The 17,210-nt window shown below is 65.6% G+C and overlaps 6 protein-coding genes across 6 annotated transcripts; 2 read left to right on the top strand and 4 right to left on the bottom strand.

Annotated features, from left to right (window-relative positions):
- Positions 1-782: 782 nt before the first annotated feature.
- MNEG_3983 (hypothetical protein) lies at positions 783-2,334 on the top strand (the record flags this gene model as incomplete). The annotated part of the gene is made up of 4 exons (XM_014047546.1): positions 783-1,031; positions 1,107-1,263; positions 1,613-1,804; positions 2,087-2,334. 4 exons carry the CDS (start codon positions 783-785, stop codon positions 2,332-2,334), a joined length of 846 nt encoding a protein of 281 aa, XP_013903000.1.
- Positions 2,335-3,186: 852 nt separating this feature from the next.
- MNEG_3982 (hypothetical protein) lies at positions 3,187-4,046 on the bottom strand (the record flags this gene model as incomplete). The annotated part of the gene is made up of 2 exons (XM_014047545.1): positions 3,187-3,524; positions 3,689-4,046. 2 exons carry the CDS (start codon positions 4,044-4,046, stop codon positions 3,187-3,189), a joined length of 696 nt encoding a protein of 231 aa, XP_013902999.1.
- A 1,643-nt stretch (positions 4,047-5,689) lies between these two features.
- MNEG_3981 (hypothetical protein) lies at positions 5,690-7,305 on the top strand (the record flags this gene model as incomplete). The annotated part of the gene is made up of 4 exons (XM_014047544.1): positions 5,690-5,782; positions 5,926-6,160; positions 6,342-6,499; positions 6,736-7,305. 4 exons carry the CDS (start codon positions 5,690-5,692, stop codon positions 7,303-7,305), a joined length of 1,056 nt encoding a protein of 351 aa, XP_013902998.1.
- A 322-nt stretch (positions 7,306-7,627) lies between these two features.
- On the bottom strand, positions 7,628-9,605 carry MNEG_3980 (hypothetical protein; the record flags this gene model as incomplete). The annotated part of the gene is made up of 2 exons (XM_014047543.1): positions 7,628-9,289; positions 9,534-9,605. The coding sequence occupies 2 exons, from the start codon at positions 9,603-9,605 to the stop codon at positions 7,628-7,630; spliced, it is 1,734 nt and encodes a 577-aa protein (XP_013902997.1).
- A 953-nt stretch (positions 9,606-10,558) lies between these two features.
- On the bottom strand, positions 10,559-12,329 carry MNEG_3979 (Acetyl-hydrolase; the record flags this gene model as incomplete). Its single annotated transcript, XM_014047542.1, has 3 exons — positions 10,559-10,673; positions 10,979-11,522; positions 11,774-12,329. 3 exons carry the CDS (start codon positions 12,327-12,329, stop codon positions 10,559-10,561), a joined length of 1,215 nt encoding a protein of 404 aa, XP_013902996.1.
- A 1,010-nt stretch (positions 12,330-13,339) lies between these two features.
- MNEG_3978 (hypothetical protein) lies at positions 13,340-15,207 on the bottom strand (the record flags this gene model as incomplete). The annotated part of the gene is made up of 5 exons (XM_014047541.1): positions 13,340-13,538; positions 13,760-13,877; positions 14,154-14,204; positions 14,489-14,994; positions 15,164-15,207. 5 exons carry the CDS (start codon positions 15,205-15,207, stop codon positions 13,340-13,342), a joined length of 918 nt encoding a protein of 305 aa, XP_013902995.1.
- Between the last annotated feature and the right edge of the window lie 2,003 nt (positions 15,208-17,210).

The raw sequence follows: 17,210 nt of genomic DNA, 5'->3' as shown, positions 1-17,210 counted from the left end.
GGGCAGGGTTGACCAGCAGGGGTGACGGGGCCGCTGGTGCGCTCCTCACCCGAGCCGGTGGTCAGTTTACCAGCGGCAGCTGTGAGGCCATGGCGCTCCTGCAGGCACCAGGCAGGCCTGCGCGAAATCCGGGCGCCAGCGCGGCCGCGCCCGCGCGCACGTGCAAACGCCAGACATGCCGCGCGGCTCGCGTCCGCAGCGCCGGCTCGCCTTCTTCGCCAACCCCCTCTCTGCGCCGCTCGCCTGCCCCGCCCGCCGCCATCTGCGCAGGTTCAGGACGGCTACCGCATCACGCCCCTGGCCCAGTGGGGCAGCGCCAACGTCACTCTGCCCCCATACAAGCCGGACCCCTCAGTAGACACAAAGACAGACCCCCTCAAGCAGGCGCGGCCCCACCAAACTCGCCCTCTTTAGGAATCCCTCCCGCCTGGCTGAGCACGGCGCGGCGGCCCCGGCGTCCAAGTCGGGAGGGCGGCGCGCCCAGCCGCCGGTCTCTGTACCTGGACAGCCGCGGCCCTGGCAGGACTGCGTCTAGTGTGTGTCGCCCGGCGTGCTTCCGAGGCAGCAAGCGGATGGCACTCCCGGCCAAAGCCGCGACAACAACACCCGCCTCACTAGATTTTCTGGCCTCGGATCATCCATGAAGCAAGCCCAGGGCCTTTGTTTGCCGCGTGGCGCGCGCGCGCACACACACACACACACACACACACACACACACACGGCTCCGACCGCAGGTCAACTCGTTGCCGGCCGATAAGTTTTTCCCTTATGCCGCCAACCTGATGAAGACCCACCGCCCCCACATCACGGACTGGTCCCAGACCGAGAGGATCAGGCGATTCCTCGGCATCGAGCCCGGCAAGGCGCGCACGGCCCCACACACGCCCGTGCTCGCCCGCCCCACCACCGCGCGCGCGCAGCGTGCAGCTGCAGCGCAGCGGACGCGCGGCCCGGCGCGCCGGGCCGAGCAGCTGCGTGCGTCGGCCCACAGGCCGCGGCCGCGCAGCTCAGCCTCACCCCACACGGCCCCCGTGCGCTTCCACTTCAGTCACTTTGGCCCCAAACCTTGCCCACTTCACTCCGCCCATCCCGCTGGCCAACCCCAGGGCTTTGACTGGAAGTCGGCGTCGCCCCAGGTGCAGGGGGCCCTCACGCGCGCCACCAAGACGGGGCTGGACACGATCACAGCAAAGGTGCCCACCATTGCGCCCATAATCAACGGGTGGCAGATGAACACCAACACCATGGGCGTATACGGCAACTGTGAGCGTGACGCAAGGGGGGTTGGGGGTGGGGTAGGGGGATTTGGGATTTGGCGGGCGGGGGCAAGGGGGGGGCACCCCGGATTGCGCACATGCCCCAAGCGACGGCTGTCTGTAGTAGTCGGACAGGGGCGACACTGCCGCCTGCTTGCATGAATAGCGCACTGCATGTGATCAGCGATGCGCGGCAAAGCGCCCGAATCGCGGCAGGCGCGGCGTCCCGCGCTGCGGCGACACGCACGTGGTCGTCGCCGAAATTCATCACAAGCAGTGCATGATTCGCACCCGCTCACGCTTGCGCACCTCCTCCCTTCCCCCCATCCCCCATAAACAATAATCCACAAAATAAGACTACCTCAAGCGCGCCGCCGTGGCGCTCCTGGGCCTGGGCGCCAACCAGCCGGAGGACGCCATCTACCCCATCGCCCTGGCCGACGCCGACGGCAAGAAGATCGCGTCACCCACCAAGTACACGCTCACCTTTAGTAAGGGACAGCTGCCGCCCGTGGGCGCCTTCTGGAGCATCACCATGTACGACGCGGGTGAGCGGCGGCGGGGCCGCGACGCTCGTGCGTCGTCCGTTTGACCGCTGTCGGCTTTGGTTGACCGCCTGGATGTTGGCCGTTTTCTGCTGGCTCTGGCGAGATGGGACAGTGCCGCTCAGGGAAAGGCGGGTTGAGCCTGACTGCCGCCGGCGCAGACAGCAGGGGGGGCCCATCCCCGCGGCGTGGGCGGGCCTGCAGCGCCTCATGTAAGTTCCTGACGCTTCCATGCCTGCTGCCTGCAAACATCCGCGACCATCTCCCCCCCCCCCTCGCACGCAGAGGGCTACCAGGTCGCCAACCCCCTCAACCGCTTCGCCCTGGGAGACAGGGACAAGCTGCAGTACGCGCCCGACGGCTCCCTCACCATATACATCCAGCCCGACGCGCCGTCCGACAAGTCAAAGCAGTCAAACTGGCTGCCCGCACCCAAAACCGGGGAGCTGGGGATCACAATGCGCCTATACGCGCCGAAGGCCGCCGCGCTGCAGGGCGACTGGGTCCCGCCCGCCATCAAGAAGGCCGCGTGACTGCAGCCGCCCGTCCTCCCCCCCTGCCCGGCGGCGCCGAACGCGCGCCCCCCCGTGTGCGGGGCTGCTCTCGCGCCTGCGCCGCGCGGCGCGCGGCGCGCGGCGCTCGGCCGCCGGCTCCTGCCGCAACGAAAGACTCGCCGCGGTCGCTCGATTAGTGTGCAAGACAGAGCTTTGTCCTGCACTGGGGTGCCTCTGTCGTTGATAAAAGTCGGTTCCGCTTCGCTGGTGTTCGGGCTGCTGCAGAGACCCGTGCAGACGCAGGCCGATCAATGCAACCCCCCACTATTAGTGCGTGTGCTTCGTCGTGGTATTTGTCCTGCACTGAGTGCGCTGGATACACGCTACCACAATCAAACATTGGTGTCAGGCTGCGCAGGCCACATCCAACACGGTTATTGTTTGGGGTTCACACACACCACGCAAACTGCAGCAGCGGCCGCGCAATCATGGGGGGACAAACAACCTTGAACAAAGAGCCTTTAAAGCGGTTGTGATAGTATATGTTGCACTGCGCACAGAGTTGCTGCGCTGTTTCCTGGTCTCCTTCTGTGGATGATGGCAGCATGGACCCCAGACTCACATGCACCCTAAAACCCCTTGTTGCGGTGCTCGCACGTTGTGAAGCGGTAAATCCGGCAGGGCCCCAACAGATATGGCGCCTGTTGCAGCAAGGGCACCACGCGCATATGTTCCAGCGCGGGCGGCACCGTGTAGCAATCCGACACACCCAAGCACGACCTGGCGCACTGCAGCGCCAAGGAGTGTGCCGCGCGGGTGCAACCTCGTGCCGCCGGGGGGACACTTTATGGTGTAATCCTTGGCCTTGGTACATCACGCATGCGCAGCGCCTCAGAAGCGCGGCCGCTGCGTCACCTCGTCCTGTTCGGCCGGCCGCTGCGATACGAGGTGCGCGAGGATGGCCGCCGGGCCATCCCCCGGCAGCGCGACCTCGTGCCAGGGCGCGTGCACCGCCAGGCGCCGGCCGGGCGCGAGGTCGACCGCGTGGCTGGCCTTGCTCTGAAGGATCAGCACGACGTCCCTTGGCTGCCGCCGCTGCTGCTGCTGCTGCTGCTGCTGCTGCTGCTGCTGCTGCTGCTGCTGCTGCTGCTGCTGCTCCTCGCTGCTGCAGAGGACCTTGGCGACGCCGCCCCCCCACAGGAAGGCGCGCACAGTCAGCCGCATGGCGCCTGACGGGGGGACCCGGGGTGACAGGCAGGCGAAGGAAATGAGAGTTGCGCAGGGAGGGGGTGCTTGAAACATTCATTGACGCCATCGCATGCAGACAGGTGCGCATGGATCCCACAGACATCCGCATACATCCCACCGACCCAATGGATGCGCCGACGCCCACCTTCCGGCGCCGGCGCGTCCGCCGCCGCGGCCAGCCGCTCCTGCTGCAGCTTCTGCAGCTGCAGCAGCTGCTGCATCCGCCACGCCAGGCTGCCCGGCGCGCCCGCTGCGCCGCCGCCGCCACCGCCGCGCCCCAGGCGCTGCTGCATCAGGAGGGACCCAGGAGAGGGCAGGGTCGGCTCGGGCAGGGCTGAGAGAAACTGCTGCTGCTGGGCGCGCTGGTCTGACAGCAGCTGCGCCGCGTTGGGGGTCGCCGCGTGCCCGCCCGCCGCCCCTGCGCCCGGGCCGCCGCCCGCGTGCGCCGACTGCGGCGCGCGGGGCGTGCGGTCCGGCCGGCTCCCGGGCGGCGGGGTGACCATTCCTGGGAGGAGGTGATGTTGCTGCTGCGTCCTCTTGCCAGCCCCCCTGCTGCCGCCGCCTTTATGCTTCCCGCCCCCGCCGCCTGCGCTGCCAAGGAAGTCCGCGGCGCCGCCTGTGCGGCTGACGGGCGCGCCCAGCAGGCGCGCCAACCCCGATGGCACGGGCGTGACGCACTCGATAGCCGCCTCGAGTCCGCCAGCCGCCATGCCATCAAAAACAAGGCCACCTGGCTGCTGCTGCTGCTGCTGCTGCTGCTGCACCATCGCTTCTGTCGGGTGCTCGTGTGCGACTGATGCCTCCTCCTGGTCACCAGCTTCGCTGCCTGCGTGCCGTTGCAGCGGTGGGCGACTCGAGGGCACACGCGCAGGCGACTGCCAGGGCGGCACCGGCAGCGGCGCCCCCGCCGCCTGGCTGCTGGGCGGCGGCGTGTCGTCCCGGATGACGAATCTGGGCTTCTTCGCGGTGCTGCCCCTCCCCTTGGCGCGGCCGACGGCCGACAGTGGTGTGGAGGGTAGCCCCGCACCCCCCACGCTACTCCGCCGCTTGGCTGCGGCCCCGCCGCCCCGCGTGCCAGCTGCTTTCGCCGCCTGGCTGGCGCCAGGAGTTGAGCGGACACCGAGCAAGGGGTGCGCGCCCGGTGTATGGGGCTGCTGCTGCTGCTGCTGCTGCTGCTGCAGAAGTGGGTGGACAGCCCCAGCGTCCGCTTGTTGCTGCTCCGGCGCGCATCTTTGCTCCTCCGAGAGAGTTCGCCTGCGCCATGGCGCTGCCGCCAGGCGCGGAGCGTCTCCCGCGTCGCTATTTGAAACGCGCCGCCGCGGCGCCTGAAGCCCACCCGCGGATGCGCGAAATTCACTGACGGTGCCTGCATGTGCCTGCTGCGTCAGGCTCTGAAGGTCGCCCAATAGGCTGTGCAGCTGCATGTCATTCCCCGTTTGATTCCCCACGCGCGCATTTCTGTCGCCGCCGCTGCCATTATCGCCCGGCTCTGCCAGCGCCGCCCGCAGTTGCTGGTGCTGCTGGTGATGCTGCCGCAGCCGCTGGGACGGCGCAACCGAGCGAGGCCACGGCGCCGGCGGGTGGAGTTCAGGATCATGCTGCAGATGCTCGCCTGTGGAGGAAGCCGGGCGCGGAGCTTGGGTGCCGGCGGTGCTCGCCGCTGTGCTGTGGGATTTGAGCGCAGCGCGCGCAGCATTGATGTCGCGCACCTGTGCTGTGCGGGCCTGCACCCCCTTCACGCTGCCTGGCCTGTGTTCCATGGACACCCAGCAGACGCGAGCGAGGGGTCCCGTCGTCCCATGAGACGTGCTGATCCAAGTCCAGCTCCTCCTCGTGGTGCCGCTGCGCCAGGAGATACATGTTCGAAGCATTGGCACTGATGAATTTATGCCGCTTACTATATACGAACTAGACTTGACCCTCAGCATACAGTATTATTTTGAATGCAGTGATCTGCTTGAGTGACCAGGGAGCAAAGTCCATGCGCGCGCTTCCACTGCCTGCACAGAGCGGAGTGCAGAGAATCATCACTAGGACGCGCTCCCGCTGTGGCTTCCTCCACGGCACCACACTCACAGCAGCGGCGCCCGCCTCGGCGCGGCAACCAGCCGCCCCGAGCACCTTGACCTTTGCGCGCCGCGTAGCAATGGCTGTGGCCGGAGGCGACCAGGAGGTTTCACTGCATGTCATTGCCAGGGACGCGGCAGTGCTGGAGGAGCTCAAGCAGCAGTTCGAGTCGGTGCGTTGGCGACTCAACATGCGCCCGCCCACTGTAGGCCCATCATTTGCATCACTGCCTCTCAGTTTTCTGATGAATTGCTGATGACTCAATGCCCAGCAACCTCATGCTGCCAGACTGGACCCCACTTTTCTCTCTGCCAGGCGGACGGCTATAGCTGCAGCCTATCCTGTCACGACCCCAGCAGCTGCCCCCACCTTGACGCTCCCGGCGGCTTTGACTGCGCCGGCTTCTCGGCCGCGCTCTCGACGCGCCAGATGGGCCGGCTGCTGCTCAGCACGCGCAGCATAGCGTCCACCCAGGAGTTCATGCGGCGCCATGCGGCGGTGCTGCCTGAGGGCAGCGTGATCGTTGCCGACCAGCAGACCTCTGGCAAAGGTGCGCAGGGCACGCCCTAGATCTGCGTTCCCTGCATGCCGCTGAAATGCCTCGTCACAAGGCCGCGCTGAGGTTGACATCCACACCTCAGCGCCGCTCCACGATCACGATCCCTGCGGCACCTGAGCACTGTGTTTGAAAACAGGCGCCCACGCGCGCGAGGCCCTCGCACCCAACACAGGCCGCGGCGGCAACCAGTGGACGTCGCCCGACGGCTGCCTCATGTTCACCGCCGGGCGCCGCCTGAAGGTCCCCGGCAGCCAGGCGCCCTTTATTAATTACCTCACCTGCCTGGCGGTGGTGCGCGGCGTGGCTGACGCCGCAGCCCCTTGGCTCAAGGTGCGCTGGAACCCTTGAACATGCCCCTTGAGGCGGTCGTAGTAAGAGCATGCGGCTGGTCGGCGGCTGCGCCACATCGGCGCCCGATGTGTGGCTGACGCTGCACTCGCTCCACGCCCACAGGCAGCATCAAAGCATGCTGAACCCTACCCAGATCAGACTGCGGTCAAACAGTAATCGAGTTTCGGTAAAACAACACTGACACATCCTGCAACATCATACTCGTCACGCGCCAGGGCGCGGCGCCGGACGTGCGCATCAAATGGCCCAACGACATCTACAGCGGCGGCCTGAAGATCGGCGGCGCCCTCATCCACACCACCTGGCAGACCGACCGGTTCAGCGTGCTGGCCGGCATCGGGCTAAACGTCTCAAACCGCCAGCCGACCACCTGCCTGGAGGAGGTCCTGGCCCGCCAGGCCGCCTCTGCCGCGGAGCAGGGGACTGCAGCGCCGGAGGTGGTGCTGTCGCGGGGCGCCGTGCTGGCGCACGTTCTGAACCACCTCGAGCGCTGCTACGACGAGTTCGAGGCGCGCGGGTTTGCTGGCCTCGAGGCGTCCTACCTCGAATCCTGGATGCATTCTGGCCAGCAGGTCGAGGTCGAGGCCGGCACGAGCGCCGCCGCGGCGCCTGGAGAGGCCAGCGCGGCGGACGCCGCGCAGCGCGTGCGCCTGACGATCCGGGGGCTGAGCGAGCACGGGTTCCTGTTGGCTGTCGATGCGGCGGGCGGGCGGTGGGAGCTGACGCCGGACGGCAACAGCCTCGACATGCTGGCTGGGCTGATACGGCGGAAGCTGCCGGGGTAGCTTCTTGTGCACGTGCAGGGGTGGTGGTGCTTTGCCTCGTCTTTCTGTCGATGCTTCCGTGCTGGTTCAATCCTGTCTATATGGGCAATCACAACCTTGCACATATTCTCCTGCTTGTTGCATCACACTTGCTTGGTGCTGGACAGACTAGAACGGTCGCGCACCATTGTTCAATTTTCTTGTGCACATTGTAAGGACTGGTGTGGCATCTATCAAGGCGCAACCCCCTCTGCAGAGGCTTTGGGGTGCGCGCCAACGCCGCATCAACCAGTTGAGCACACGAAGCATCCACAGCCTGGACGCGTAAGCCGGCACGCACACATCAACGCGCTCGCGCGCCGTCGCACGCGACCGCGCCAGCCAGAAACACCTGCACGTCCTCGCGCGTGGACAACCACACGCCGGCGTCGCCCGTGCCCGGCACGGCCTTCACGCGCAGCGAAAGCGCTGCCAGGCGCGGCAGCTGCGCCAGGCCCGCTGGCAGCGCCATGAGCCGCGGGCACCGCGAGACGCAGAGCTCCTCCAGCTCAGACGCGCCGCCCAGCGCCTCGGGCAGCACTGTCAGGCGCTCGCAGCCGCTTATGCTAAGGGACGCCAGGTGATTGAAGCTGCTGGCCGCGGTCGGCAGCGCGGCGAGTGTGCCGCAGCCGGAGACGCTGAGCGACCGCAGCGCGGGTGGCAGCGCCGGCCCCAGCGACGCGAGGGCGCGGCAGCTTGTAATGCTTAGCCGCTCGAGCCGCGACAGGCGGGAGACGTTTGAGGGCAGAGCAGCCAGCGAGTTGCAGCTCTCGAGGGCGAGCAGCTTCTGCAGGCGCTCGAGGGAGGCGATGATGTCAGCGAGCGCCTCGAGCAAGGGGCAGCTTCTGACCAGCAGCTGCCGCCGCGGCGATGCAAAGAGGGCGCTGCGCGGGGCCGCAGTGGCAGCTAAATCGGGCGCCGCATCGCCTCCTCTTGATGGATTCGCCGGTCGAGCCGGCGCCGGCGCCTGTGCCGGCGGCCCGAGCTGCAGGCTCGACATGTCCCCCAAGAACAGGTCCTTGAGCCGAGGGAAGGCTGGGGCGCCGCCGCGAGCGCCCAGCGCGCCGCAGAGGGAGCTGAGCGCCGGGCAGTACTGCAACGTCAGCAGCTCCAGCGCCGGGAACGGCGACGCCTGTGCCACAGCGGCAGCGGCGGCGGTGCCGCGGGATGAACGCGAAGCAGACGCGGGGCTGCCGCTGCCCTCCTGGAGGGGCGCGATAGCGGAGAGCTGAGGGCAGTTTTGGGCGACGAGCGCCGTCAGGGCGGGCAGGCGGCAGACGCCGCGGGGCAGCGCGGTGATCTTTTGGCAGCCGACGAGCTGGAGCTTCCGGAGGGCGGGAAGCTGCCAGACGGCGCCCGGCAGCTGCTGCAGGGGCGCCAGGTCAATGTAGAGCCTCTGCAGGCTCGCGGGCAGCCCGCCGCCGCCACCCTTGCTGCCGTTGCAGCAGAGGGATGTCAGCGCCGCGCAGTTTGACACCCGGAGGGCTTCAAGCAGCGGCAGTGCCCCGAAGGCGGCGCCCAGGGACGGCAGGGCGCGGCAGGCGTACACCCACAGCACCCGCAGGCTCGGCGGCAGGGCCCCGTCGCCGCCGCCTCCTCGCGAGGGCGTGCCGCCCAGGGATGCCAGGGCGTCGCAGCGCCAGAGCCACAGCCGCTCAAGGCGGTCCAGCGAGCGGATTGCCTGCGGCAGCTCCGAGAGCTGTGGGCAGTCGCAGAGGGTGAGTGTCTGCAGCGCCGACGGCGCGGCGAGTCGCGATTGGTCAGCGCACTCGGAAAAGAGCAGCTGCGCCGTCGGTGGGGGGCCGTCCGCCTCGCCGTCTTCGTCATCTGGAGCGTATTGCGCCCGTCCCTCGCCACCTCCGCCGCTGCCCTGGTCGCTGCCATCAAAGTCAACGTCAGCACCGCTGCTGCTGGCGGCCGCCGCTGCCGAGACGATGTCGTCCAGATCTTCCTGGCACTCAGCTGCCTATGAGAGTCGATGGTGCGATGATGGGAGCAGCTGGTGAAATGGGCCCCCAACGTGCCCCCGCTGGGGGCTGGCGGCAGTCGGCGGCGCCAGCCCTCCAGAGCCAGGCAAATGCGCGCCTTGTGAAGCCGAGCCGAGCGCCCCCGCCTGCCCGGCGAGCGGCGGAGGCGCCCGTCAGGCACGGCGCGCGCACGACGCGCGCGGCGCGCGCCCTTGCAACCTGACCTCACTGAAAGCATCTCACCTCGCACGATATCCACTCGCCCATGACGGTGCTGCCATCGCTGCCGCCGCCCTCCTTGTTATACTCGCTCATGTCGCTTTCCTCGGATTCGCCCGCGATGCTGCCGTCGGCAGCACCGCATGCCGTGGCTTCTGGCGCTGATGCTGCTGTTTGGGATGCTACTTAAGTTTCTCTGCTGCTGCTGGCTGCGCCTGGCCAGCCTTGCAGCGAGGGGGCGCCGGGAACCACTGTGAACCCCCCTGCCCGCGTCAGCGGACTGACGGACGGCGTTGTGGACGGCTGGGCAGCGCCGCGGCTGTCGCCTTCATGGTATCGTGGCAAATCATCTGGGCATTTCCTGTTTCTCTTTGTCGATCTGTGCCCAGGACATGAAGGAAGCAAATGACTCGGATCCCGCAGATCTACCGTGTCGCAGTAGGAGTTTGGGTCACAACAGCAGACAAGATCAAAAATGATTTTTTTTATCGATTAGCTGGCGCACGTTAGAAACGCGTCATGAGAGGCTTCGTTAGCAGCTGGCATAACCGCTTCAGTTCCATGACGTGCCCACACTGCGCATTGCACAGTCATGTGATATGCAGTGTTTTGACCCCATGTCATATGGAGCTCAATATTGGGCGCTTTTCCGACAGACGTGCAACCATGTGCTGCGGTGTGCGTAGCAGCGGCTTCCTGCGTGTGAAACCTACCCCTGACTGTTGCCCTGACAAGCGCCCTCCGACACAAATTACTGGTAATCATGAATCTGGGTTGAAAGCAGTGATACAGGTGAATTTGACATGCCCACGAACATACCGCATTTGGCATGGTGTAGAGTACATCCACCATGAGCTTTGTACATCTATGCTTCGAGCATGACATTCTCACAAGCCCAGGCAAAACACCGACCAGACTGGCTACCCTGTTGGCTTTGTAGGCCAACCCAGCCGAAAATGGGGGAGTCTTACCCATCCTGACAACGTCATCGGGGTTTCAGGTCAACCCATCAATGAAAATAGGGCCACAATTGCCGCTTGCAAAGACCATCATGACGGCGGGGGACCAAGGTGCTTGAGAATGAATGCTGCGGCCTCCTGCACGCCCTCCACCGCCTCGGGCAGCCCCAGCGTGCCCTGGGCGCCCGTGGCCCAGACGTGCCACCTGGCGGGTGGAGCACGAGGGTAGGAGCGCAGTCAGGGGGGGGGGTAGTGAGGGGCAGGCAGTGGCCCATTGCACTTAGTAAGACTGATCAAAAGCAGAGGTGGGCGTGTGCAGATTAGGGTGTTCAGCAGCAAAAACCTGAGGACCAATCAACCTCTCAGAGCCATAGCTGTGGGTGGGAAGCACCTCCATGCGCAAAGCCCAAACAACTGGGCAGCCTTGACTCACCCAAGTCAGCACGCAAGCGGGCTGCAACAACAGAGTATGCAGCGTACAACATCCAGCCACATGACGGCGCTACTCACATGCCGTCGTAAACGCTCAGCTCGACCTCGAGCCCGCCCCGCCGCATCTGGCGCGCCAGAATCGCCGAGTCGCTCAGGAGCAGCTCCCGGGTGCCCACCAGGATGAGCACCGCCGGCGGCTTCCGGCCGGCTTCCGAGGCTGCGGCGGAAGCCGCCGAGAAATCGCCAAACGCGGGTGACACCAGCGGGTCGTCCACTCCCAGGTCTGAGCCTGACGCGTACCACTTTCCGGCTGTTGTGAGGGTGTCCACGGAGATGAGGGGGTCGACACACTTCAGGGTGGCGTGTGTGTCCGCCCTCGACGAGTTCAGCACCGTCCACGGCGAGACCAGCACCGCCGCGCCCGGCTGCGGCAGCCCGTCAGAGGCGGCGCGCAGCAGGAGCGCCGCCGCGAGGCCGCCCCCGGCGGAGTCGCCGGCGACGGCAATGCGGGACGGGGCGTGGGACTCGAGGAGGGCGCGGTAGACCGCGGTGACGTCATCGAGGCCGGCGGGGAAGGGGTGCTCTGGCGCGAGGCGGTACTCTACTGAAACCACCTTGATGCCTGAGAAGAGGGATTGTTTGAAATGGGGCATCTTTCAGGGGCGTCCGGGGTTGCGTGGCGCCCATGTGGAACAGAAAGATAGTGTCTGATGCAACAAAGCTGTGGGGGAAGGCTCAGGCGCCGCTGGCAGGGGCGGGCAAAGTGCAGGAGTCAAGGTGGCACGACTGCAAGGGTCGGCCATCTTGGCGATCGCTGCCGCGGCGCCAGCGCCTCTGTCGCCCGGGCAGGCCGCTCTGTGAATCAGGCCCCACCAGTCGCGGCGGACAGCGGCGCGTAGGTGTGGGCCATCCCAAGGGCCGAGCCAGCGATGTAGGCGCCGCCGTGGATGTACAGGATCACCGCCGTCTCGTCCATAGCAGTAGGTCCTGCCGCGCTGGGGGTGCCGTCGAGCGCCACGCCGAGCTTGGGGGTCGACCGCACGACCGGGACGCCGGCTATGGTGGTTTCGCTGTCGGATGCGACGAGCGCCTCGCGGTGGCGCTCGGCCGAGGGGCCGCAGAAGGCGGCGAGGATCCCGCGCGTGAAGGCGGCGCCCTCGGCCTGCGGCAAGGCGCTGATCGGCGGCGAGCGCGGGGCGTCGGCGCGGGCGGCCAGGAAAGCGGTGGCTTCGTTGCTCAGCGTGGTGGGCAGGACTCGGGCGAGCGCCGCGGCAGCTACACATTCCTCGTTTATGCTGCTGGCGCGTTGGCTGACGGGCACCACAACGGTAGTCTCGTTGTTCGTGTATAGCTGCCGGATCGCCCCAGAGCAAGCGAGTGCCAAGATCAGGCCCAATGCGGCCCAGCCCAGCATCCGATCGAGAACCATGCTGATCCGCAGCGTGTAGCTCACGCAGAGGAAAGGTTTATTGCTCGAAATATGGCGCGGTGCTTGCATAAGGAGCCGCTCACGAGCATCACCCGCGGCGTCACTTCATCACTATCATGTCACGGGTCGGTCGAATGCCACGACAGTAAGCACACTCTGCGGCTGGCAGCCTGGCTGGCACGGGCACTGCACGCCGTGTTGATCAAGGCGGTGCATGTGTTTCTGTGGCACACTGGGTACCCAGTCATAGCATGACCGTCGCAGGGCTGGCTCTTTGGTCAAAGCCATACGGCCTATTCAATGGGCCATCACAACTGCCATTGGAAGGTGGTGAACAGAGGTCACTAGACGCATTTGTTACTTGGCACAATGAATAGGCACCTCCAACCAAAAAAGTCAGGAGTAGTTAAATTTGCCCGTGCGGACCGAGAAGGAATGGGCTGCGGTGTTGGGGCTGCGCTGCAAACACATGGAGTGAACAGGGGGGCCCCAGGTCACGCCACTGGTTTCCCCCTCGGGCAAACATGGAACTCCATGCAATTGCAATTGCATGCGTTCGATAGTAAGACGCCGCAAGTGTACGTGCACATCGTTCAGGAGTGCAGGTGCGGTTCTATTGCGCGCTGGCTGGTCGTCGTCTTGACGATTGGGGGCCCACGGCGTGACGCTGCTGGGGGGGTCAAACGCAGCCGTGTGACCGCTCAAGCAGCATCCCCAGACGCGCCCCTTCATCCTCTTTCACACCGTCAAATGCGCCACCCCTCCTCTCCCCTCCTCAGCTACAAATCGTCTCCCCACTCCCAAAACCCTCCGTGCCCCTCCCACCCAGCTGCCCTTTGACGAATCTGTCAACAGGGGCTAGGCAGACGCAAGCTCAGCAAATCGTCAAGCAGACACGATTCACGGTGACGGCCGCCCATGTGACTGCCCACAGCCGCTATGTGGCGAACAGCGCCAGACAGAAAATTCGCGTGTGGGTGCAAACGTCAAAACTCCAATCGTGCTGGAAATTACGCAGACGCCGCCAGCTTCTGGGCGGCTTCCAGGCCGGCCCCGTCCGCGGCGGCGCTGGCGTCGTCGGGCCCGCCGTCGCCCGCCCCCGGCGCGACGGAGCGCGCCTTGCGCGCCCGCCTTGCCGCTGCGAACGAGACGGCAGCGCCGACAACGAGGGCCAGCGCCAGGGGGCCGAAGAGCAGGGCGGCGCCCCATCTGCGCATTTGGGGCGGTGCGGGCAGGTGAGCGCATGTGAGCGCGTGGGTCACGGCGGTGTTGGCGGTAGCATCGGGTCGAGCGAGACACCACAAGCGGACGCACAGCATATAACGCGCCCCAAACAACAGTGGATTGCAAGGCAGGCGAGCAGGCGCGCCGAGGCGGCTAACATGGACGAGCCTGATCGAAATTTAAGCAAGGGATTCGATGCAACTCACCCGGCAGGCCCCATCTTGGCCCAGGGCAGTCGGGCGTATCGGGGGTCGTGCACTGGCAGGTATGTGAGGGGCTGGCCAGCGCCTTTGAAGTGCGGCGTGTCAATCTGCTTGTACACGGCTGGCCAGGATTAAATGAGGGGGTGGGGGGGTTGCGCAGGTTAGGAGGGGGGTGTCGGGGGATTGCGAAGAATATGTGGCGAGAGGGTAGCTGTGATAGACACAACGCTTCAACAACCGAGGTAGGCGCACCAAACGCATGTCAGCAAAACGCCTTGATCGGTTGAAACAGTCTCAGAGTGGGGCTAGCAGCCGGCGCCCGCAAGTGGCGGATGTCTGGCGGGCGCGTCTGCACAACTGGCACCCTCTGGGACTCTTTTGGCCTGTGCGCACTCACGGTATGTATAGCAAGTGAAGTCGCCGCTCTGGTTGGACGCGAAGATGCGGCCTGCAGCAGCATGACGTAGACGGAGGGTCGGGCGCATGCGCTTGGCAACAGACACGGCTTGCTGGGTGATGGGGAGGGCCGCAGCTGGGGCGGTAGGCTTGCCGCTTGCGGCCAGGCATGGCTCACAAGCCTCGGTCATTGGGGCAGCAGCCCAGCAGCTGGCCAAACTTCAAGCCTGCATGGCCGCTGAGTTTTGATGCTGCAAGTCCAACCCACCAACCCCGGCATCAACACTGGTGACCCCCACCCCCGGGTGCCCCCTGTGCCAAGGACACGCCGCTCACCGACGATGTTGATCCACGATACGAAGAAGACCGACCCGTGGAGCGCCTTGAGCGAGAAAAACCGCTGCGCAAACGTCTTGCCGGCGGCGATGCGCCCGGCCTCGCGCGATATGAGCGCCCCCAGGTCGCCGCCGGGGACGTCCCCGCCCTCCGCCTTGATCCGCTGCTGCGCCGCCTGGGTGGCCGCGGCCCGCATCCTGTCCTTATGGATCACAATGGCTAGCCACCCGACGGTCAGCCCACCGAGCACCCAGACGAATGAGATCAGCACTGCCGTCGGCAGGCCGGCGTTGTGGACGAGGAGGGACGTGCCCGTGGCCCAAAGCATGAAAATGATGTAGAGGCGGCCCATCCAGGGGTGGATGGGGCGGGCGCGGGGCCAGGCGCGGCTGAGGAGGGCGAGGGCGCCGGAGATGGCGACTAGGTAGCAGCAGATGACGTGGGCAAAATAGGCGCCCCTGAGGCAGGAGTACTTGTCGTCATGGTAGGTGAAGGTGGGGTCCAGCCTGGGCGGGTAGGTGGTTTTTGGGGGTAGGGGTGGGCGGGGTGGAGGGAGCTCGAGGGTGCTGCTTGCTGCTAGGGTGGCGCCAGGCAAGGGGGCACGTGTGGACGGTGCCGCGGCGAGGCGCCGCTCGGGGGTATGGACGGGTGGTGTCAAGGCGGCGCTTTGATCACCTGGAATCGAAAGCCTCCGCGGGCACGAGCGCTGGGTCAAACATGGCTGGCGCTGGGTCTGCGACTGTCAGCCACCTGCGCGTGATGTTGGTGGGTGTTGGGGTGAAAGCCATGCGACGCACAAACAGCGCCCGTCCGCTGGGCCGCAAAACGCTGCAGTGTCCAGCGCCCGTCGCTGCAACCACGGCGCAGGTGGAGACGATTGCATCTTGAAGCGGCGATGAGTGGTGCAGCGAGAGCAGCGTGCAGTGCGCGCCGCCGCCGCATGCGACAAACGCCCAGTCGGCCTCGATTTCAGCCATCCCAGTTGCCGGGCAGCCCTGCTATCATCCTTGTCTTAGCATCTCTACAAAATCGACTGGTACTCGCAGCCTCAACGCGGATCGAACCAGGTCTGCTACTGATGACCATTTCCGCCAGCCGATGATAGGACAAGCACCTACCTAGGGTATGGCGCGTGAGCGCGCTCTAGACAGCCTCAACCACTGATTACGACTCCCAGAGGGATCGTGCAATTGTCCTTGAGACACCTGCCCGGAACGGTGTGCAGCTCTCCACGTACGTGAGTCGAGCTAATCCTTGATAATGATATTGAAAGCAAACGTAATCAGCTACGCAGGGACAGAAGGGTTGCCATATGCGTGCGTGCGGGGTGTTGACCTGACACATTCCTCGTTGGATGCGACTTCCGCTGCAGCGCGCCATGCATGGCAGCAGGCCGGTTGTGCGGCAGAAAATCCGCCCACAGCTGCACCTTATTTCAATGTATCAGGTGTATCTCACGCCAATTGAGCTCGAGCGCGGCGGCAAGGGGCACACAGGCAGCACCGGGCACACATGCATTTCTGGGCAGTGGGGGAATTCGCACATGCAGGGGTTATCACGCCCAGGCTACACCAACTGCTTGTTGCCGTGCAGCATGCCAGTCACATCTGACCCCACATCAACCTCTAAACTTTATTCAATGCAGAACCCGAGCATTTCCAGCAGCAAGATGACCAGTCCAAGGAGCCCACATTTGTTCCACTCATGGCCTGATAACTTTGCTGCAGCCGCTATCCAGCGACCGTGCTGTCCACGAGTTGCAGGGCACAACCGAGTGCAGTGTAACACGATCACTTGCAAGCATATGCCCAGACACGCTGGCTTGCATGCGCGCCAGCCGGCGTGGGCCACTAGACTTTCTACAACTCAAGGATGAACATTCCCAAGGAAATTGACCGGCAAACATTTGCGCCGAACTATCTCTAGTCACATTGAGGCTATCACCCGCAGCTCTATGCACACTGCAGCGCAGTGAAAGCGTGCCGCCCACCTGAAACGCATCTGCACGTCGCGACACGCGCGCAGGCGGGTGTCCGGAAGCAGGCTTGGCAGGGCGCCATTGCATGGAGGCACAAACCTCCCGTGTTGGCGGCAATGGTTCGCAATTCACACACGAATGTGCACTCAGGGGAGGCAAGCCAGGCAGCGGATGCTTCGCCGCTTGCAAAGACACCACCACCATGCTCCAAAACTTGCAATCAAGACAATGCATGCGGCCACAGATGCCGCCTTGCTGGAGCGACCCTCCGATGACCCGGGCGGGGACCCAGCGGCGCCAGCGAGCGAGGGCTGCTGTCGTGCACAGGGCGCAAACAGCGCCGGTGGCACGCTGCCCGGTGCTCTGCAAACCTGGGGAATCCAACGCCGAGCGCGGACGCGGCCTGCAGCGCGCCTGTGGCGAGGCGCACCGGCGCGAGAGAGGCTCGCGCAACAGGCACCGCCGTTGATGATGGCTCATCGCACCCCAAGATCCTGTATTCAAGCCCATAAAAGCTGCCAGGGCGGGACCACTTGGGCTGCGACAGATGGGGGTCATCGTCCCGACCCTTGAAGGGCGCGCAGGCGCCACCGCAGCTGCCAATGCCGCCGCTCAGTCGATGCGCACGGGCATGCCGCAGACCGATGCGACGGGGATGACTGTTGGGTGGCGCTGCCCCGCGTTGGCGTCCAGGGGGGTGAATTTGAAGTCACGCGTCAGCGCCGCCAGCACGATGCGCGCCTG

Source organism: Monoraphidium neglectum, assembly GCF_000611645.1.
Source record: "Monoraphidium neglectum strain SAG 48.87 unplaced genomic scaffold scaffold00530, whole genome shotgun sequence".
Classification (NCBI taxonomy): Eukaryota; Viridiplantae; Chlorophyta; class Chlorophyceae; order Sphaeropleales; family Selenastraceae; genus Monoraphidium; species Monoraphidium neglectum.
The sequence above is the reverse complement of the archived record's forward strand: the minus strand, read 5'-3'. Positions and strand labels throughout refer to the sequence as shown.